We start from the raw sequence: 22,290 nt of genomic DNA on the forward strand, positions 1-22,290 counted from the left end.
CTGTCCTCTTTGCTGACCTCCTGTCTGATCTCTGATGTTATAGGCAGGTGGACCCAGTAGTCTTCCACTGTGGCAGTACTGCCCACTGGGGGGAACTTGGAACCATGTAGGGGTGTTCTTTGGTTTTCAAACTGGCCGGTGGGGGGTACTACTGGCATTGGTTGTAGTGAGCCAGGAATGTTAAACGTCCCGCAGCGCCCCGCTGCTCAGCCAAGAAATGCTCTCCGCCAAGGTGCAAGCAAGCCATCAAGGCCTTTGCTGACCAAAGGGCACAATGAAGCTCCTGTGCATCACTAGTGAGCCTCTCTGGTTCCACCCCACTTGCACAGGCTATTTTATTACGTTAGGTCTTAAGGGAGAGAGAATGGGTCCTTTTGTGGTGGCGTGGAGGAGTGGATGGGGTAGAGGATGAGAGATTGGCTTTGAGTGGGGACACGGGACAGTACTGTTTGCAGGGCAGGAATAGAGATGCCAGACATAGAGAACGGACATGCGGGCACAGGGGAGGAAGGGGAGGGTGAGACAAATTGGGAGATTGGATTTGACATATATGCACTATCATGTGTAAAATAGAGAGCTAGTGGGAACCTGCTGTATAGCACAGGGAGCTCAGCTCGGTGCTCTGTGGTGACCTAGATGGGTGGGATGGGGGGCGGGGAGGGAGGGAGGTCCAGGAGGGAGGGAGGTCCAAGTGGGAGGGGGTATATATATATATAGCTGAGTCACTTTGTTGTACAGCAGAAACGAACACAACATCGTAAAGCATTTATACTCCAATAAAAAAAAAAAGAACACTGGGGAAGGTAGATGTGGGGCAGTGGTCCCTGACTGCAGGTGCCCGGGGACATCTGGCAGCTCCTGGAGACATTTTGTGGTCGTCACAAAGTGGGGGATTGTGCTGGCATCTGGTGGGTAGAGGTCAGGGATGCTGGTACGCATCTTGGAACTCACACACCCACCTCCCAAAGCCAGGGATGACCCAGCCCCAAATGTCAGGAGTTCCGAACTTGTGAAAGCCCAGTGGAAGGTGATAGGACCCTCGGTTGGCCTCCCCGAGGGATGGGCATGGGATTCTGTAAAGGAGGAGAGTGTTGACATACAGGCAGCTGGCTTCTTTCTGGCTTTGCCTTGGCCTCACCTGAATGAAGCCTTCAGATTGAGTCAGTGGGGGGCTTGGAAGGGCTATAACCCTCACCCAGGGCTGGCCTGGCAGTGATGTCTACTCCCTCTATCCCCCTGTCCTGTCTAGGCATTTGGACTTCTTCGAGATGGTCCGGAACGAGGATGACCTGGAGCTAGCCAGGAGGTTTGACATGGTGAGGTGCCTGCAAGGATGGGGAGACTGCAGGGGGTCCCAGATGCCATGCTGTGGTAGGTCCGGTGTTGGCCAGGTTCCCTGGTGGGTGCCTGCACGGCCAGGTCCTGCTTCTGGAGCCCTGGCAGTATGGTGGCTCTGCCAGGCCTCACCAGCAGACCCTAACCGGGGAGAGCATCTCCCACCGCAACCCCCAAAGGAAAGAGAGAGACCATTCTTACACATGGTTACTCTCAAATGCCTCCCCTGGGATGACTTTCTCTGTGTCTTCCAGTAATTTCCCGAGATACCTTTCCCCATCACTAACCTGATCATGCTTAGCAAACGACATCATTCCCATTTTAGCCTTGGTAACCCTGAAAATCCACACGTCTGCTGCTTAAATATTGTGTTATTAAATCCCTATCCACATGGAGACCTCCTTTGGGGTGGTGCTTCAGTAGCCAAGCACCATCCCTTTATATTCTAAAAAAAAGCCCTGAATTTAAAGAGAAGGAAACTGATGGTAGCAAAGGGCAAGCAGCTTGCTGTTGTCACACGACGACAGAGTCGGTCTGGAATTTGCACCCGTGAACCTATGCCATGTGCTCCTGGAATCATCCAGGCCCCTGCTTCCTTCCCTTAGTTTGAATCAGTAGTTCTCAACCAAGGGAGATTTTACTTCCCTCGGGGACACCTGCAATGTTTAGAGACATGCTTAGCTGTCACAACAGGTGTGAGGAGGATGCCCCTGATGTCTGGTAGATATAGGGCCAGGATGCTGCTGAGCAGCCCACAATGAATAGGACAGCCTCCCACAACAAAGCATCATCCAGTCCAAGATGCCAGCGGTACCGAGGTTGGGAAACCCTGGTTGATATAATTAGCACGGCTCTCTCCTCCTTTTCTCTGCCCGTCTCTTTTTTAAGGCTGGACCAGAGGCAGGAAAGGAATGCTGCTGTGGGACGGGGCTCAGTGGATGAAAGCAGGGTCTTCTCCCTCCCCATTCTCTTCCTCTGCTGCCTTCCCCTCCCCTCTCCCCATTCACTGTGCCCTCCAACCCTCAGGTCCACATCGACACGAAGAGTGCTTCCCAGATGTTTGAGCTGATCCACAAGAAGCTGAAGCACACAGAGGCCTACCCCTGCCTGCTGTCTGTCCTGCACCACTGCCTGCAGATGCCCTGTGAGTAGCTCCCTCAGCCGGCCTGAGCCCCTGGCCCAGGGAAGCTGGAGGCAAGGTGTCAGAAGCTCCCGGGGTTGGGAAGTCTCCCCATGTCCCCCCCTGCACCCGAGTTCCCAGGAGGCCAGGCCATAGGACTCAGGCCCATGCTCTTCCCTTCCTCCTGGGGGTCAGGACTTGCACTGTCCCCCAGCAGAGGAGCAGGGGACTCAGCCCTGAGCAATGCCAACATCCTGGTCCCGCAAGCGGGAGCCTGATCCCTGAAGGGTCCAACAGCTCTGACTGCCAGCTCGTGGCAGGGTTGTGATCATTCTTCTCAGGGCGCTCCAAAAAGGAGTTCTGTGCTTGCGGGGAGCCACACAGCTGTGGGAGGAGCATGGCTTTTCTTTTTTTTTTTTTTTTTTAGATTTTATCAACTCCTCTATCTAGCCCTTGCTGGCTCCCTTCCTACCACCCTTGTTCCTGACTCACTTTACAAATACCAAATGTCAGTATCTATAGAAGCAGATGCTAAGCTCTTAGGATCCAGGTGTGCCCAGTAACTGAATAAATTATACATAATGACTAATAGCCACGCTAGCATGCAATTTGAAATGAGCTATAACTGCACCATTTGGTATTTAAACTCTTCATAAAATAGAATATTTGGAAACTGGCATGGCCCACCATAATGGTCGGCCTAGACAGATTCTCTTTAGTGGTGATGATGTTGGTGTTGGTAATTGAGGTGGTGGTGATAACTACGATTTATTGTCACCAACTCTGGGCTGGGTGTGATGGGAGGTCTATTAAGATAGTGTCGCTATACCTCAGAATGGCTTAAGGGAGTGTGTGTTATTATCTCCAATTTACAGTGAATGAACCTGAGGTCAGTGAGTCTGTACCTATGAAGGCATTTTGTTTCTTTGGGGTCAGGGCTTTAGATGAAACACATTCTACTTCTGTGAACACGGGCTTTACCCTGTGTTCCTGGTTGAAAGGTAAATGGAAAACGAAGACCACTTTGCAGTGCATGTGTCAGTGGAGTGATGGAAAGAGGAGAGACACAGTGACCTGGACCAGGAAGCTGCCAGCTCTCCAAAACTCAGTCTAGAAAGTCTTCATGGAAGGCGTGGGGAATCGGACTTCTGCTCGCATGACTTCCTGTGTTTAGTGCTCCAGGGGCATTGTGAATGGGTCCCTCTGTTCTGCCTCAAAATGGGGCTGTGCAGATGTGACCTTCCACTTTGTGGGCATTATGGTTTGCCTTGAGGCCAGGATTGTGCTGCTTGACCTCCCCTTGGTGGTCAGTAGAAACAGAGTACTTGGATCAAGAACCAAGGAAGAGGAGCTTGTGGCCATCCCATGAAAAGAAAGTCCATGTCCAGCCAGACTACGATTAGAGGGGATGCCCGTGGGGCCCTGTGCAGGTGCAACACACGATGCCTTTGCCTTCACAGTTCAGGGTCACCTTCACCACGAAATCTGCCAGGATTCCACAGCCACTTCTTCAGCCCATTCTGACCCCCTCTCAGTGTGCACCTGTAATGAGTTTCCATTCATCTTCCTCTGTAGGACAATAGCATTGATAATCCTAAAACCTTTTCTTTCAAAAACATTTTCCCTGGAGACTTCATTATTCAGCGTGTAATGTATGGAGCAGATTTACTTTCTTAAATGTGCCTTTTTAAGATAATTGTAAAAAAGCAATTTGCATTCCCCAGGCATAGGATACTCAGGGTACCAGCAGGGAAGAAGACGGCCAGAAAGCATTTCAGGGAAGAGAGAAATATATCTAGAGGGTTGATACATTCATAAAAGGTCAGTTGCAGATCAGCAAGAAATGATAGGATTTATGAGTCTTCATTATCAGCAGTTGTGTTGCAGCAGACGGGTAGCTTGTCAAGGGAGGGGAGGAACTCACCTCCCCAGCCTGGCCCCAGGGAGTGACTCTAGGGCAGGGCCCTAGGGGGTCCCAGGGCTCAGTAAAGATACGTACAATGCCTGTCATCCCTCAGACAAGCGGAACTTCCAGCAGTGGCAGCTCCTGGACCGCATCCTCCAGCAGATTGTCCTCCAGGATGAGAGGGGTATGGATCCTGACCTGGCTCCTTTGGAGAACTTCAACGTCAAGAACATCGTCAACATGTGAGCAGTGGCCATCCCTCACCTGTCTTCCTCTTCCTTCCCCATCCCTCTCCTACTTGGGGTCTCACCAGAGAAACCTCGGCTCCCTCTCTCCAGCCCAGACACCTCCAATGGGCCTTGAGCAAGATCATCCAACAGAACTCCCCGAGATAATGGAAATGTTCCATACGTGCACTGTCCAAATGTGGCTGCTGAGCCCTTGAGGTGTGGCTAGTGTGACTGAGGAACTGAGTTTTACACTTTATTTAATTTTCATTAAATTCAAGTAGTCACATGACATGGCTGGCGACCACCGTATTGGATAGCACAGGTTTAAAGGGGGTGTACGCAACTCGCTATGATCCACTGCATTCAGTGGATTGAGGGGGGATTACACGTATTAACACGGAGGAAGAGTCAGCAAACTATGGCTACAGGCTAACCCCCGCCCTCCAGCTTGTTTGGTATGGTCCACGAGCCAAGAATAGTTTTACATTTTAAAAGAGTTGTTAAAAACAAACACAAGAATATATGACAGAGACTGTACATACTATATAAAACCTAAAATAGTTACTCTGGCTCTTTAGAGAAGGTCTGCCAACCACTGAAAATAGAGCATGACAATTTAATTATGAGGCTGTTGGAAAACGATGTCAGAGCCTAAGGTCTCTGACTTACCATCTTTGACTGACCCTGGGTGTAGAGAAACACCAAGAAATGAGTTTAAAGTCATGTCAGCTAATGATCAGGCCTCATGTTAGCACACTGATTTTTAATTTTAAACTTTTACTTTCAGTATAAGCCTAAATCAGTTGCCCTTAAGGAGGTGAACTGGCTCTCAAGGATTCATTGTGCTGCATTGCAAAGCCAAGGAGAAAATGATTTCTGAACTATTCATGCTACTGTTTTCATTTGCACAAATAGCTGGGTGTTGGTGTAGTCAAAATCCTAACTGGTATGTTGGACAAGTACAACTAGGAAAGTAATCAAAAGCCTTATTTATTTTTTGAAGTTTTTTAAATTTAATTTTTATTTTATATTGGAGTATAGTTGATTTACAATGGTGTGTTAGTTTCAGGTGTACAGCAAAGTGATTCAGTTATACATATACATATATCCATTCTTTTTCAGATTCATATTTCCCATATAGATTATTACAGAATATTGAGTTCCCTGTGCTACACAGTAGGTCCTTGCTGATTATTTTATATATAGTAGTGTGTACGTTAATCCCAAACTCCTAATTTATCTCGCCCCCCCCCTTCCCTTTTGGTAACCATAAGTTTGTTTTTGAAGTCTTCGAGTCTGTTTCTGTTTTGTAAGTAAGTTCATTTGTATCATTTTTTTAGATTCCACATATAAGTGAAATCATACGATATTCGTCTCTGTCTGACTTCACTTAGTATGATAATCTCTAGGTCCATGCATGTTGCTGCAAATGCCATTATTTCACTCTTTTCTATGGCAGAGTAATAGTCCATTGTATATGTGCCACATCTTCTTTATCCATTCCTCTGTCGATGGACATTTAGGTTGCTTTCATGTCTTGGCTATTGTAAATAGTGAAGGCAGCTTTATTTTTATCTTTTACTAATTCTTTACATTACTTAGTGGGGAAGCTTTTCCTCTGCCAGAGCATGACAGCTCCTCAGGTGCAATGAAGTTTTTGCTGCTTCTTGGACAATGGGAGTCCTCAGCTCACTTTCAGCTGCCAACATAGCCTCAAATCTGCAAGTAGAGGGGCTAGTCTCAGACGTGAATCAGTATTCTAGATTGGATTTAGCCTTGAATCTCTCTCCTCCCTGGACTGGGGCTGGAAGCTGTAGTGGGAAGAGAGTGAGAGAGAGAGTGAGAGAGTGAGAGAGAGAGAGAGAGAGAGAGAGAGAGAGAGAGAGAGAGAGAGAGAGAGTGTGTGTGTGTGTGTGTGTGATGGTTGGCTTCTTTTTCTGTGTTCTGTTTCTCTTCTAGCCCCTTCTACCCCACCCCCCTTTCCTCTAGCTAACCATTTTCTGACCCCCACCAGAGGCAACATGGGGGCAGGAAGGAGAAAGGGAAAAGGCCCTACTTGATCAGGTAACTTAATAAATAGACTTCCTGCCCTCTGGGCTTGGCACATGGATAAAGATATGACATGTATTCAGAAGTTCCTTGCTGGGTGCCTTTCGCTACAAAACCCTGGTCACTGGAGACACATGTTTTTCTTTTTTTCCTCCAGGCCTGCTTGGCACCATCCCTTCCATCAGGTCCTGATTCACTGGCAATACAATACACGTAGATGTACACTGTTGAAGTGTCCAGATGGACTTTTTGGATGAGACTTAAAATAGCTTCAGCCTAATTCCTCCACGATGCTCTCTGGCTCATGAGAAACCCTCATGCAATCTCTCATACTAACAAATTCTTGGAGTGTCACGGGTCTCCGCCTACCCTCTGGACCTGCCTAGCCCCAGTCCACCATGCCTCCCTCCCAGTGTCAGGGAACATGGATCAGACCCTCTGGGTGGGCACAAAGAAGTCACTTCACTAGATGGTGCTGAAGGAGGACCCCCCCACCACCGCCCCCCTCCAGAGAGGATGACAATGGCTCTCTCCAAAGAAATCTATTCGCGGGCTTCCCTGGTGGCGCAGTGGTTGAGAGTCCGCCTGCCGATGCAGGGGACACGGGTTCGTGCCCCGGTCTGGGAAGATCCCACATGCCGCGGAGCGGCTAGGCCCGTGAGCCATGGCCGCTGAGCCTGCGCGACCGGAGCCTGTGCTCTGCAACGGGAGAGGCCACAATAGTGAGAGGCCTGCGTACCGCAAAAAAAAAAAAAAAAAAAAAAAAACTATTTGCAAATTATTTCCCCCATCATACTTCACTCCCTCTTTATATCCTTGACCTGGTTGAGGAGGCCAAGAGTCATGGATCTAACTTCTCTGTGTTTTCAGATTTACAAAAGAAATGATTATTGAGATCTCACCTTGGAATTTCACCTCTCTTATACCTTGATGTCTGGGTCACCGCTTGTCATTTTCACCGCTTGTAATGAGAGTTTGACAAGAATGAAGGGGCTTCCTATGATTTAGACACATCCCCTCTTTACCCTCTACCCACTTAACTCTGTGTTACTGGGGTGGGTGATTTCTCTCGCCCTCACACATTGGTCATTGGAAGTCTGGACCATGGTAAGGCCAATGTTTTGATCTCTCTCAGATGCGAGAACCTATTTTTACAAAGGGGTACAAATCATTGTACAACTAAGGGAAGCCTGGGATTTAGTCCTGGCTTTACCACGAGTTAGTGGTCATCTCCTTTTCTGGTCTTAGGAGCTTCAACTCTGTCCCAGAGGGGTTGGACTCTAAGGGTCCTTTCAGCTTTCTCAGACCATGGAGAGACAGGTCATGAGAACTTGTCAGGGATGGGACCTGGAGAGACATCTGGAGAGTCAAAATCCTAGCCTCCTTGATGTGGCTGGACAGATTGGAGATCAGGGTACCAATGTGGGGAACTGGAAGATGCCATGTCTTCTGGGAAGCTGTGAGCAAACAGTCAAGAGACCCTTCACTCCCCACCAGGCTCATCAACGAGAATGAAGTGAAACAGTGGCGAGACCAAGCGGAGAAGTTCCGGAAAGGTGAGAGGCTCCAAACCCGCTCCCTGCTCCCCACCCCTCCCCTGCCCAGGACCCCATTTCCTCCTTTGGAGAAGGACACACATGCATTCACATCGTCTCTTCCCATTTCCCCTCCTGTCCTTCCTCCATCCCTTCCTCCAGAACATGCGGAGCTGGTGAGCAGGCTGGAGAGGAAGGAGCGGGAATGCGAGACCAAGACATTGGAGAGGGAAGAGATGATGCGGACACTGAACAAGATGAAGGACAAGCTGGCCCGAGAATCCCAGGAGCTGCGCCAGGCTCGGGGACAAGTGGCAGAGCTGGTGGCCCAACTCAGTGAAATCTCAGTACGTGGCCCCTCCTCTGCTTTGACATAGTTGAGCTGAGGGGAAGAGTGGGGGGAAGATCAGGCGTGGGGAGGAGGTGAGGACCCCAGCATGGAGGAGACCTCAGACCAGGATAGAGGGGACCCTTGAGGCTGCAAGGTTGACACCTGTGTTAGACAAAAACAGCGTTCCTTCCTCCGGGTGACACTGTCCCAGGAAGCACACCGTGGAAAGCAGAGTGCGGGTGGGGTTTGGGCTCCCCTCCCCCTCTCAGCTGGGTGCCCTTGTGCAGGCCTGGCTGTATCAGTCCCACTGTTGCACGTGATGACTGTGACTTTGTCCACTATGTCTGTGTTTGCCTTGTGTGTGTATCTGTGTGTTGGATGTCCAGGATGCAGAGGGAGAAAACAGGGCTTAATTGTGTGTGGGAGGTGAGAGCAGGCTTTGGGGTCTAGTCTAGGTGGAGAATAAGAGTAAAGGAAGGCACAGTGATGGGGGACTCAAAAGGCACCCTTGTTGATGCTTTGTCTTTTTGATGTCTGTCTCCCCACAGACAGGACCTGTATCTTCCCCCCCTCACCCTGGGGGCCCACTTACCTTGTCTTCCTCGCTGACAACCAGTGACCTGCCTCCACCCCCGCCCCCTCTACCGTTCTCTTGCTGTCCCCCACCGCCACCGCCCCCCCTGCCCCCCGGTGGGCCTCCCACTCCCCCTGGTGCCCCACCTTGCTTCAGCATGGGCCTGCCCCTCCCCCCAGACCCCTTCCCCAGCAGTGATGTCCCGCTCAGGAAGAAGTGTGTCCCCCAGCCTTCACACCCACTGAAGTCCTTCAACTGGGTCAAGCTGAATGAGGTGAGTCACAAGGAAGAGGTCAGTGGATCCATTCTCCTACAGCCTGGGACAGTTAGCCCTATGGATTGATAGCCCGCTATTTGCAGATCTCCACCTTGGGTGCTTTCTTTGATGGGGGTAAGGGTAGGCACAGTGGATGCAGAAGATGGGGTTGCTGATGCCCGGCTGTCTATTGGGAAGAGCACAGGGAGGAGGTGGCTTGGCATGCGGTGATGCTCACATTGGCAGAGCCACCTACAAATGGAATATGAGTGCGCTGAGGGTTACTGGAGTAATATAGGGCCAAGCGGGGGTGCTTTCTAGATGAGACAGGGCTTGGCTAGAATGTTAAGGATTGGGTTGATTTGAGGAAAAGGGTGGAACATACAGGTGAAGATCTTGGGCCCGGGTCTAGAGATGGTAAAGAGCAGGGCCGTGTGTACAGAGGACTGAAATGATGAGGCCATGACAGGGTAGCAGGGCGGGTGCAATGAAGAGTTTGATATCAAGGTGTAGCCATTTTGGCATCCTCCCAGGGGAAGATGCAAACACTGGCTACTTTTCTAGACTGCTCAGCAGTGAGAGGCCCTCCTGAATATTATCCACTAAGAACCACCCATCCCAGGCCCACCTGTGGGAGTTGATTCTTCTGTTGGATTCTCATGAGTGTAGAGTAGAGATGCCCTGGGTCACGTTGGACCCCTGGTAATTGAAGGCCAGTTCCAGCCTGGGCCAAGCACTGCTCTGGTTCTGTACTGTGTCCTCTTAAGAGGACCAGTGGCTTCATCCTTGAGGTAAATAGATACAAGAGAACTGGCCTCAGTTAGCCTGACTCACGTTCACCCTCCAAAAACAGTTTGGAGCTGGGACTGATGGATGCCCTTTGACCTTGTTGTATGGGGCCAGGGGACTAATTCTTGGAGAATTCATTACCACACCACTCTGTGAGCTTAAATTAGCTCCACTGGAGACTTAGAGTGGGAGGAGACACAGATTGCTAACTAGATGGTCAGCTAGTTTGCTAGGCGCCTTCTCCTGGTGGTAGACCAGCTAGCCCGTCAGTCTGAGGTCTGCTTTGTGTAAAGCTTTCTGCTGGGGGCTGTGATGGATAATAATAAAAGGTGATGAGACATAACGTTGCCCTGAAAGAGCTTTGGATCTGGCAAATTAGGAAGTGTGTCCAAGGAAACATCCTGAGGTCCTGGGGATGGGTTGCAGGAGAGGTTCTAACCTCTAACCAAATCAGGTTTGGCTCTAACTAATGGTGTGATCTGCAGAAATCATTCGTTTCATACCTGTTTGCTTGTTGGGGAGATGATCTCTGATTCCTTCTACCTCTGGTTTTTTTATCTAAGTGGAAAGACGAAGCATGAATATAGCCCATTCATTGCCTCCTGGGCTTCTGATAACATCTCCAGTCTGAGTTATTCAAATTGTAGAGCCACCTGTTAGCAGCATTTTGAAGGGACATTGTTAAAGTTCGTAACAACTGCATCACACAGTTCTGCCCTGTGGATACTTCTCCGTGGTCACAAGGCCAGCCAGAAAGGCCAGCTGCATACGGGCAGGCAAGCAGCTCTGCAGAACCAAAGGTCATAAGCGGTGTGGAAACATTCATTGTTCATGATCAGAAATATTTTTTTAATTGTGATTAAAAAAAAAGAATTTTGTTTTTGCTTCCTGTGCTTTCAACTTATAATTTCAGGTTTTAAACATGTAATGAAGGGTTGATTAGGCATCTCAACAATTAAGGAAGGCAAACAAGGCACCTAATGTTTTTCTAAGATTTTCATCCTAAAGAGCTTTGTGCTTAGGATTTTCTCTGGGGTCCAGTAATAATAAAGCCTATATCAATTCCTCAGGGGCTTAGGATTTTCTCTGGGGTCCAGTAATAATAAAGCCTATATCAATTCCTCAGGGGCCCAGAGCAGGCCAGAGTCTCATTCCTAGACTGGAAAGTCAAGGTTTGATGGAGCACATGATGAGGAACCCTTGTGGGAGATGTAGCAGCAGGGGTGGGGGTGGGGGGTGCTTCGAGTCATATTAGTGAACTTATCATCCCATTCCCAGTCTTTTAGTTGCATGACTAAATTCAGGTTATTTCATCATTTGGGCTGTAGTTTCCCAATCTGTAAAATGGGGGTAATTATGATAACCAGATCAAAGTGTTCTTGTGAGAATTGACTTAATACATACAGATTACTTGGAGCAGTGACTGACACATAGAAAACCTTTAAGGATATTAGATGAGTTATTATTAGTGGGACTACCATGTGTGCTTTAAGTGTGTTCTCTCACTTAATCCTCACTCCAGTGCAGTCAGGTAAACGTGATTGAGACTCAGTTTCCTTTCATGGGACATGGGAAGAGAAGAGAACCCCTCCGTTTGCCAACAGCTTCACTTAGGGGCTGTCTGACCCCAAACGCTCGAGGAGGGAAATGTAATGAAATGTGTTTTTGAGAAAGAGTTCCCTGGCTTGGAAAGGATGTCTCTAGAGGGGCAGAAGCCCCAGGAATCTAGACTGGGAGTAGTGAGGTCTTGGCCAGAGGGGTATAAAAATTCAAGAATAATTGTATGAGGTGGGCGCATCTTTAGGATGTAGAGGATGTTAGGAAGGGATGTACATCTCTCTGTCCTCAGACCTCAGCTGCACCTTCAAGAAGGGTCGCAGGTCCTTCTGGTGACCGTGGGGAAGGGAGGGTGTTTGGGAGACAGTGGTGGGGGGGGATCCTGGGTTGTCTGTTGTCTCAGGGGAAACTCTTCCGGATGTTGAACATCCAGCTCTGTCATTCCAGCCCTTTCCTTCTCATCCTGGCCTCACTGAGAATAAGAGCAGTGGGAAGCTTTACCTCTATGGGCCTTCCCTCTCCACCCACCTCCACCCTGGGTCTAGGTTTAGATGGAGAACGAGCTAGAAGTTCCCCCTCCCCGCCTTCCCTGATCCAATTCCCCTTCCCATCTTCTCTCTGTCCAGGAGTCTGGCTCCTCATCCCAGCCCCCTTCCCCTGACCCACGCATGCTCCTGTACACACACAGACACACACACACACACACACAGTGGTTGTTTCTGCCATGAGAAGAATGCGTCTGTGTTGGGTTTGGCCGGTTGCCTGCATCCCTTGCTGCTCCGAGCTTCCCAGCCCAGCATTCCACGAGAGGGTCCCTGGCCTTAGGAAGGCCACAGGAATGTCCCCACCCGCCCTGCTCTGGCCTTGCCTCCCCTTTCCAGAGTTTAAGAAAATAAAAGTGAGTGAAGGATACGTTTCTCTCTCGGAGCCTTGCTGAGGGTGATAGAGGGAGGACGCATCAGCATTAGGAAGGTCCCCGGCTGCCCCCAGGCAGAGCGGGGTGGGGAGGTTCTAATTTAAAGGACAGCGAAGCTCTGGATGAGGTGAGGGGTCCTGGGAGGGGGACTCTCATCTCGGCCCTCGAAGCCATTACTGGGATGTTACAAGACCACTAGGGCATTCCTGGCGTGGCCAACAGCTCTTCCCCAGATCCCCGGAGTGGGGTTCAGTGCAAGGGTCCTACACAGAAGTGGGCAGTGCCTGAGCTGAGAGACCTTGGAATGTAACCCCTGGGTCCATTCCAGTTATGAGGGATGGGACACCCTCTGACCAATGGGAACTTGTGGCAGAGCCTTGCTGGCCTGAGCAGTCACTAAAAAGGGGCCAGGATGTCCCAGCCTTTGGCATTCGTCCACTTTCTGGGAATCTGGGAAAGTGGGAGGAAGGCCACTGGGAGAGAAAATGACCACCTCAGATACAGGAAATACAGTCAGCCCTGAAGATTTGAGGATCCCAAGTATGTGTGGGCACTCTTCCTGCCATGATTCCAGCCAACCCTGACCTTGGGGGAGGGTGCTCTGAGAACACTGGTTTGGTTTGGTTTTTCTGGAAGGAGTTTCATACCCTCCTCTTATGCTTGCCCACCCATCACTCCAGCGCTCCCTTGATTTCTGGAACGTGCTTGCATGTAGCCCCAGGTGAAAAAGGAGGAGAAGGTTGTCTGTGGCCTCTCCCCTGGAGCAGAGTATTGAAGAGGAGGGGAGGGGGAGGAATCGACCCCCTTCTGAGGTCTGAGAGCCTGGCTATGGAACTGTGTGCACCTGGAGGACAGGTGGGGTTAGGGGGGCATCGTGCATCTCCATCATGAAGGAGCTGAGTCAGCCACGGGGTCTCCTCCCTTCCCTGAATCTTAGGAACGTGTCCCTGGCACCATATGGAATGAGATTGATGACATGCAGGTGTTTCGGATTCTGGACCTCGCGGACTTTGAAAAAATGTTTTCAGCTTATCAGAGGCATCAGGTAACGCCCTGCCCCCTCTAGCGTCTTGAGTCTTGACTTCTGGTCTTGACTTCACACACACCCTTTGAACTCAACCCTCAGCCCCTCCCTTCCTCTCTTCCTCCCTCCCTCTCCCTTCCACATACACTGAATTGATTTTATTCTTTATCAGGTACCATGTTCTTTCTGGGGACATAGATATGAGTTAGGGGGGTGCAGCGCATAGGGGGAAAACATCCCATTGTATTAGTTTGTATTTGCACATCAAGTGGTGAAATAATACGTTGTCCATTTCTCTCTTTGGTCTTGGAGCACTGGAGGTGGAGTAGCAGGGCCAGGCCACTGCTGACCTTGCTCTTTTTCTGGCCCTGGGACCTAGGAACTATACCTACAAGGCATTATAACTTTTCCACCACATTTTCCGCTATACTTTCATCTCCCGACACTCCCAGGAGTCGAGCAGAGGATGCTAATGTTTCAAGGAAGGTAGAGCTGCTTCAGGTCACACTGCGGGGCTGAGGCTGGGGCTGGCCAAGAGAGGCCCTGGCTTTGCTCTGCAGACACTGTGTACAGAGGCTGACCAGCAAGCCTGCTCTTCCCGAGGCGGGACAGGGAGTGGGCTTGGTGTCAGGCCGCGGGCGCTCCCGAGGCAGTACCTGCAGGGTTGGCCAAAAATGCCGATTCTCCGACCTCACCCTCCCATGAATGTGAGGGCCCAGGAATCTGCATTGCAGAGCTGGGGGCCATCCTCCGAGGTCCAACCTGGGCATTAGCAGCCTAGAGGCCCCGGAGCATTTGCTTTGTCTCTGGCCCGCCTCCCAGGAGTTGTTTTCTCTCCAGGCTGTGCTGTCTTCTTCCATGTTTTCTCCACTGACTTCAGGTTCCAGCCCTGAGGACTTCCCCAGGTGCCTGTGAGTGGGGTCCGGGCCCTCTTGGCTCCTGGGCAGAGGCAGCATGTCGTGGCCGGTCTCCCCACTGCTTTCTGCCAAGGCCAGAGCTGTGGATGACCCTTCCTGAGGGCGGGCAGGACCGAGAGCACGTGTGACTGCTCCTGGGGGACTAGCCAAAAGGGAGCGGGGGGTGGGGGCAGGGCTCTGGCCCTGCCTTAGGGGTCTAGAAAACCAGATGGTTGTTTGTTAAACTTAAATGTAGGTGCTCTAGGCATCTGATTCTTTACCCCTAATTCCAGGAAGCACTTTTAGCCCTGTGCCCATGTCCAGCTGGCATGGTACAGGCAGCAGCTGTGGCCCGGCTGGGGCAGGAAGAAGTTCTTTGGAGCATTTGTTGCTCCTGTGATCAGTGCTTCCGAGCCAGGGATGGAGGGAGTGTGTGCCGGGGGCATATCAGTCCTGAGCGAGCACAAGCCTCCCCCTATTTTGAGAGCCTTCCTCCGGGCCAGGGTTCCAGCCTGGCTCACCCAGTCTCCAGGGCCCTGAGGTAGGGCTACGGTGGGGGCTGGGGGGAAAGAGGGACTCCGGGGTTTAGGACAGGCTGGGCCTGGGGCCTCCCAGTTTGGGGAGTGGAGGGGAGTGAAGACGGACAGCGCCCTCCTCTGTCTCCCCTCGTCTCTCTGAGCCTGCTCTGTCCAGCACCCTGTTTCAGGGCTGTGCTCACCTGTCACTCTGCAGGTCGCCCGGGCCCTGGGGTGTTGAATTCAGAGCAGCAAGGCTGGAGACCCAGAGGCTGTGCTGCCCTGGTCGCCTCCTCTTTCTGTCTTGGGGTCCAGGGTGCGTGGGACAGGGACGGTCCTATGAGCGTGGTCTTCCCTCTGTGCCCTCTGCGTGTCCTGAGTCAGTGACTTCAACCTCCCCCCGGGTCAGGAAGGGAGGACCAGGGGGTGGGCTCTGCCCTCTCTGCTCCCTTGGAGATCAAAAGACAGACAAGGGGGAAAGGGTAAGGGGCAAAGTTCAGGGACGCCTGCTTTTCTCTGTCTCAGTGAATGCAACTTTCACGTGCTTTCAGCTCAAGTTCGGTTGTGGTTGGGTCTCCTCCCCTATTTTGAAAGATGCAGGGGTGCAGGAATGCCCTCTGCCCTCTGGGCAGATTCCCAGCAGAGGAGCAGGAAGAGCTGCAGCCAAGGCCTGGGGTGGGGCAGCTCGGGGGCCTGGTCCGACTGGGGAGTGGTGGTCCCCCTGGGCGCAGGGCACTCAGGAGAGGCTGCCTGTCCTCTGCTTGGTCTGGCTTCTCTGTGAGTGCATGTCTGCAGCTCCTGTTCAGTGCTACTTGCAGGTCTCCATCTCCAACCATGGGGGTCTCACTGGGATGGGGGGCAGGCAGTAGATGCTGAGGGGTCCCCATGTCTTTCCTACTGTTCTTGGGTCCCCAAACCTCTTGGCTAACGTTGTGCATGTTTAATTCTCTATTGGCTGTGGCTGCTACCTGCCTAGGAGCTGATAACTAATCCTTGCCAGCAGGTGAGTCACTCCTGGGGCTCTGGACACTCCAACTTTTAACCACTGTGCTGGGCTGCTACCCTGTACTGGGCCCAAAAGAGAGGGCTTGTCAGTTCTGCCTTCTGCCTTTTTACCCATCTTAACAGGGTGGCGTCAGGGAGCGTCCCCAAAGAAAAAGCAGAAATGTAGGGAAGGGAGAAATGTAGGTAGGGGTCTGCTTGCAGACCCCTACCAGCAGTGGAGGTGAATGTCTACTGGGGTGAAGAGAAAGCTTCTAGGTCTCTTGTCTTACCCACTAGGCCCAAGGCAAGGCCGTCCTGTAAGACTGCACAGGCTGGGCACTGCACAATTCCGGGGGCGCAATTCACAAAGACAGTGATGTGAGTGGCAGCCCCTGGAGTCGTCCAACCTGGAGCATGTGCTTGGAAGGACCTCCCAAAGGAAGAAACAGTCTCCTGTCTATCTCACCAGGGGCCAAGAGAAGGCCAGGGGATCTTCGATTTCTTGGGAATTGCCCGCTGGAACCCCAGAGGAGAGAACTTTGCAGGGAGTTGTGCCTCAGTTTCCCCACCTCTGAACTTGTGGATGCCCTCCACCCTGGGCACACTGAGCTGTGCCTGAAGTCCCCAGGAAGGGGTCCAGGAACTGTGACCTTACGGGGACTTGGAACCAGCTTCTCGTCATAAGATTGGGGAGGCTCTCTCTGGGTGGGCTGGTGGGTGGGTAGGGGTTGATTGTCTGGGACACAGTGTAGATCACACTACACGGCCCCAGGGGTCAGTCACTCCCCGCCTAGTTTGCCCACAGAGGGCAGTCTCTGATAAAGGGGCTTCTTATTGCCCCTGACACATTCTAGCCCAGGGTAGAGCCCCAGAGCCTCCTACAGGAGTCAGATATTAACCACCCTCCTCTCTCTCTCCTGTCTTTTTTCTTCCCTCTCTTTCTTCCGCTCACACCAGGAGCGTTCGCTGCTTGGCACGGGGGTGGCTCCTGGGTGGGGGGTAGGCAGGAAGAGGACTGGGGAAGACACACACTTGACCTTTTCTACTTGGCTTGTCGGTTGCAGAAGGAGTTGGGCTCCACGGAGGACATCTACCTGGCCTCGCGCAAGGTCAAAGAGCTGTCGGTCATTGATGGCCGGAGGGCGCAGAACTGCATCATCCTTCTCTCCAAGTAGGTGCTCACCCTGCCTCTACGGCCCCTGCTCCACAGTAGGTTGCAGGTGGGAGGAACTGGGTCCCCAGGAAGCAGAGGCCTGAGCTGGGGCTAGAGAGAAATATGATGGAGCTGAGTGCCTGGGGGAGAGAGGTGCCTGGCAGAGGAATGGGGTGATAGTAGCCTCTGGCCTCCCCCCATCTCCTGGCTGTCCCCTGGGGTGGCAGGGGGCCCCTGATCTCGAGCCCTCTCCCGGGAGCCCCTGTTGAGCAGCAGTGAGGGGCTCTGCAGACAGGAAACTGCCCCATCACGAGGCCCCTGACCAGCCTGGTCAGCGTCTGGCAGCGGAGTCGCTCGGCTCAGGCCACAGAGCAGCATGATCTCAGCCCCCAAGCATTTCCCGCGGCTGCAGAACAAACAGGGCAGTATCTGCACCAACGGCATAGCTTCTGTGCGGGGCCTCCCGCCAGAGCCAGGGTCAGAGGTCACCGCCTCCCACGCTATTCTTAGCACTGCCCCAGCTGCCCCGGGCCGTCCATCCCCGCTCTCCTCCCCACGAGGTCCTAAGCCTCAGTTTCTCCCCCTTAATGCTTCCCCAGGGCCTCCCAATGGGTGTGCATCTGGAGGGGCTGTGTGTGTGTGTGTGTGTGTGTGTGTGTATGCACGTGTGTGTAGGGGGTTGCTTCTCCCTCTCCCAGACAGCAAGACGTGTTGGAACAGCTGTGCAGGACCCGAGGCGCTGTCGGAAGACTGAGACCTGTTCTGTCTTGAAGGAAACAGGAAACTTCCCCCTTAGTGACCTGCCCATATTCCCATCCTCCTGTGGAGATGCCGTGGGTATTTTTGGCATGAGGAGAAGGATCAGAAACTCTTCGCCCTGTCTCAGTCTACACTGAAGATGGCCCTTTTCCTCCCAAATGTCCCCATCCATTAGGATGGAGACTCAAGCAAGAAACCAGAGACTCAACGTCTCTAGAGACTAAAATATCTCAGGATTGAGTTATAGAGTGAACCATGTGAGTTTAGTCTGAGAAGGCTTTGCAGAGGAGAAAGTGCTATCAAATGTAAGCGAGAGAGAGAAGGCCCGGGCTCTGGCTTCTGAAGGAGAAGGTCTGGGGTCTGTCCTGAGCAGAAGGGCCAGGCCAGGCTGCTCAAGGTGGGGTTTTGGCCTTAGGTTGAAGCTGTCTAACGAGGAGATCCGGCAGGCCATCTTGAAGATGGACGAGCAGGAGGACCTCGCTAAGGACATGCTGGAGCAGGTGAGGCCCCTGAAACTAGGGGGCAGCCGGACCCCTTCCTGACAGCCCCCAGGGAGGCCGAGTCTCTTACGTCAAGGAATAATCGGGCTGGGGGCTGGAGGAGTGAGGGAGAGGTTTATAGAAACTTCCCTGGGCCAACCTTTCTGAGGAGAGACCAGAAGGCTGCATCTTTTCAGGGGATTGAAGCCCCCAGAAAGGAGATATGAGGAGTGAACCCCCCCCAGCCATGGGCCTCAGGGCAAAGACAGTGACCCATAACCATATCTCCCCCAAATCTCTTCCACATCAGTCTGTTGTGTCCTTCAAGAGAAACCCAGAAAACACCAAGCAAAACCACCATCAACTGGACATTAAAATTAAGAACTCTGTTGACCAAAAGGCACTATTACTAGAGTGAAAAGGCAAGCCAAGCTTTAGGAGACCTTTGCTTTATGTATAGATCACAAAGATCTCATATTCAGAACAAAGAACTTTATAAATCAGTGAGAAAATGGCAAACAACTTAAAAATGAGCAAAAGACTTGAATAGGTACTTCATGAAAGAGAATTTCCAAATGGTTCAATACTGTTAGTCATCAGAGAAATATGGTAAATCACAGTGAGGTACCGCCATCCACCCACCTAAATGGCTAAAATTGAAAAGGCCAACAATGCTAGGTGTTGGCAAGGGTGTGAAGCAACTGGAACTCTCATTGGGTGGAACCATTTTGGAAAACGATTTGGCAGTACACATACCTACCTTAGTGCCCAACAATCCCACTGGGTACAAACACTAACTATAGGAATATTTATAACAATTTTATTTATAAACCACCCCCAAACTGTGAACAACTCAGCTGTCCATCAGTAGGAAAGTGAATAGACTGTGGTATATTCCTACAGTAGTGCTCAGCAGTGAATAAAAAATGGATTACCGGGGCTTCCCTGGTGGCGCAGTGGTTGAGAGTCTGCCTGCCGATGCAGGGGACACGGGTTCGTGCCCTGGTCTGGGAGGATCCCACATGCCGCGGAGCGACTGGGCCCGTGAGCCAAAATTACTGAGCCTGCGCGTCTGGAGCCTGTGCTCCGCAACAGGAGAGGCCGCGATAGTGAGAGGCCTGCGCACCGCGATGAGGAGTGGCCCCCGCTCTCCGCAACTAGAGAAGGCCCTCGCACGGAAACGAAGACCCAACGCAGCCAAAAATAAATAAATAAATAAAGCAAACTGTCAAAAAAAAAAAAAAATGGATTACCAATACCTACATGGAGGAGCCTCAGATGTTATGTTGAGTGAAAGAAGCCAGACCCCAGAGAGAACACACTGCATGAGTCCATTTGTATGAAGTTCAAGAATAGCCAAATTTTATCTAAGGTGATAGAGTTTAGTTGAGAGGCTATACACTGGGGGATGGGGGCGGCTTGGCTTACTGAAGTAGCACAAGGGAACTTTCTATGGGGGTGGAAATCTTCTTATTTTAATCTGGATGGTGGTTCAGTGGGTAGATAGTTTTGTCAAAATTCATTGAATTGCACATTTAAAATGGATGCATTTTATTTTATGTAAATTATACCTTCATAAAGTTGGTTTAAAAAGAAAAAAATCAGGCTTCCCTGGTGGCGCAGTGGTTGAGAGTCCGCCTGCCGATGCAGGGGATACGGGTTCATGCCCCGGTCCGGGAAGATCCCACATGCCGGAGAGCGGCTGGGCCCGTGAGCCATGGCCGCTGAGCCTGCGCTCCGCAACGGGAGAGGCCACAACAGTGAGAGGCCCGCGTACCACAAAAAAATAAAAAAGAAAAAAAAAATCATTGAGCTGTATACTTAAGAACAGTACACTTTACTGTAGGTAAGTTATATCTCAATTTTAAAAAGTAAAAAAAATAAAAGGAAGGAAGTCTAGAGCTGGGTGTCCTGTGTCCCCTTGGGGCAGGTGAAACATAAACCACCCCCATGAGGATGCACCTCTCTTTTATGGGGGGCCCTCCCCATCTTGAGCCTGGTCAGTGTGTGGGCTTCCATGGGCTGCCCACCCCCCATGTCAGCTTCTCACCTGTTTCCTGTCTGACCTTCACCTGCTCTTTGCAGCTCCTCAAGTTCATCCCAGAGAAGAGTGACATTGACCTCCTGGAGGAGCACAAGCATGAGATAGAGCGGATGGCCCGTGCGGACCGCTTCCTCTATGAGATGAGCAGGTCCGGGGGCAGCAGGCGCGGCCAGGAGGGGGCGGCGGTGGGCGGGCCAAGGGGGGGCTGGAGCTGCTCTGGGGCTGGGGCTGGTGGGGGGGAGCGGGAGGGCTGCCTCACGATGCAGCCCGCCCTGTCCACAGGATCGACCACTACCAGCAGCGGCTGCAGGCCCTCTTCTTCAAAAAGAAGTTCCAGGAGCGGCTGGCTGAGGCCAAGCCCAAAGTGGAAGGTATGGCTGAGGGCTGGGGAGGAGACCTGGGGGTGGGAGGCAATGGACAGGCACAGAGGAAACCTCCTTCCTTATTCTTGATTCCCCCCAGAAAATCAAAGTCAAGGACAAGATGTAAATCTATGAGTTTTGTAGATGTATGCACTTGTGTATATGCACACACGTGCCGGCCATGCACCCCATTCCCTGTGCGTCAGCACGCAGGCTCTCCAAGGCGGGGAATCTGTTGACATCTGCCCCAGCCTGGAACAGAAATGCTGAAAAAATGATGATGGCAGTAAGCACCTAGAACACTTCTTGGCACAGATCGTTCTGCTTGAGAGGTCCTAGGTGCAGAGAAGACCTCTGGACACGTTACTTTAAGTGTGAGCTACTAAGAAAGTAGGAAATTGGGCAACGGGATCCCGAGGTATCCGACTTGCTGGGGGTGGGGAACCCCTCCCCCCCTTTTCAGGTGAGAACTTTGTAATTAAACGAGAACCACATGCCAAGTACTGTGTGAAACACTCCACGTGGATGGTCTCATGTGGTCCTCGCAACGCTATGGGGGCCATTCTCTCATCTCTAAGATGAGGCTATGTTAGTGGCCCAAGGCTGTGTTACTGGTAGGTGGTGGAGCCAGGATAGGAATGCAGATGTTGTTCTTCAAAATCCATCCCTTCCCTCTTGTCCCGTAGTACTTCCCAGAGGGCATGTTCCTGGAACTGCCTGGGGATGGCAGAGGACAGAGGCACAGGGAGCTGGGGGGAAAGGCAGGTGGTCAGGAGGGTGGGCAGCCGTGAGGACCCCAGAGGGAAGAAGCAGGAGAGGCTGTGAGGCTCATCTGTGGTAAGAAGAGCATCAGCAGATTGGAATGAGAGAGCCAGTGTCCAGGATGCTGCGGGGCAGGCTGGGGGCAGAGCAGAGCATGGGCCCCCTCTGCTGGACACCAAGCTGCCTGCACTCCCTGGGAGGCCCAGGCCAGAGAATGGTCCTTCCTGGAGTTTTGATGAGCTGCTTCAGGAGGATTCCCGGGGTAAGGTGGAGCGTGGCAGGGTTAGAGGCAGACGTTTTCTGTAATCTGGACGGACACACACACACGTGCAGGCACGCAACAAGGGGTCCGCAGGCTGTGTGATCATAGATAACGTGTCTGAGGGGGAAGGAAAGGGTTCAACAGTGACTCTGCAGGTCTGAAGGCACCTCCTTCTCTGGTGATGGGTGAGTCCTTACTTTCACACAGCTTTCTTTGTCCTGCTGCTGACTGCCTTTGGGGCATGAGGCACAGATAAAGGGGTTCAGCCCAAGGCATGTGTTCAACTATTTGTGTATCTTGGGTCAGTGGAGCAAATGTGAGCAATCGCCTGTCATTTGGATCTGTGGAACTAGAGCAGTTTAGCCACCAGGTAGCTTTATTCTCAGATAATTTCCTGCTCCTAGGAGCTCACTCCTAAATTCTCCCTAAGGGGTCATCAGTGTACGCTCAGG

The 22,290-nt window shown here is 51.8% G+C and overlaps 1 protein-coding gene across 3 annotated transcripts in view; it reads left to right on the top strand.

The window, feature by feature from the left end:
* DAAM2 (dishevelled associated activator of morphogenesis 2) overlaps positions 1-22,290 on the top strand; it is a 113,346-nt gene that overhangs the window by 82,990 nt on the left and 8,066 nt on the right. For all 3 annotated transcript variants that reach the window (XM_082638189.1, XM_082638190.1, XM_082638191.1), the window contains exons 9-19: positions 1,250-1,316; positions 2,362-2,479; positions 4,474-4,603; positions 8,138-8,196; positions 8,338-8,522; positions 9,055-9,354; positions 13,536-13,643; positions 17,082-17,188; positions 18,345-18,429; positions 20,494-20,600; positions 20,735-20,823. In XM_082638189.1, coding sequence (XP_082494315.1) covers positions 1,250-1,316; positions 2,362-2,479; positions 4,474-4,603; positions 8,138-8,196; positions 8,338-8,522; positions 9,055-9,354; positions 13,536-13,643; positions 17,082-17,188; positions 18,345-18,429; positions 20,494-20,600; positions 20,735-20,823 — 1,355 coding nt within the window. The remainder of the gene's footprint in view (positions 1-1,249; positions 1,317-2,361; positions 2,480-4,473; positions 4,604-8,137; positions 8,197-8,337; positions 8,523-9,054; positions 9,355-13,535; positions 13,644-17,081; positions 17,189-18,344; positions 18,430-20,493; positions 20,601-20,734; positions 20,824-22,290) is intronic.

The sequence above is a fragment of the Mesoplodon mirus genome (assembly GCF_964341445.2).
Source record: "Mesoplodon mirus genome assembly, chromosome: 12".
Lineage (NCBI taxonomy): Eukaryota > Metazoa > Chordata > Mammalia > Artiodactyla > Ziphiidae > Mesoplodon > Mesoplodon mirus.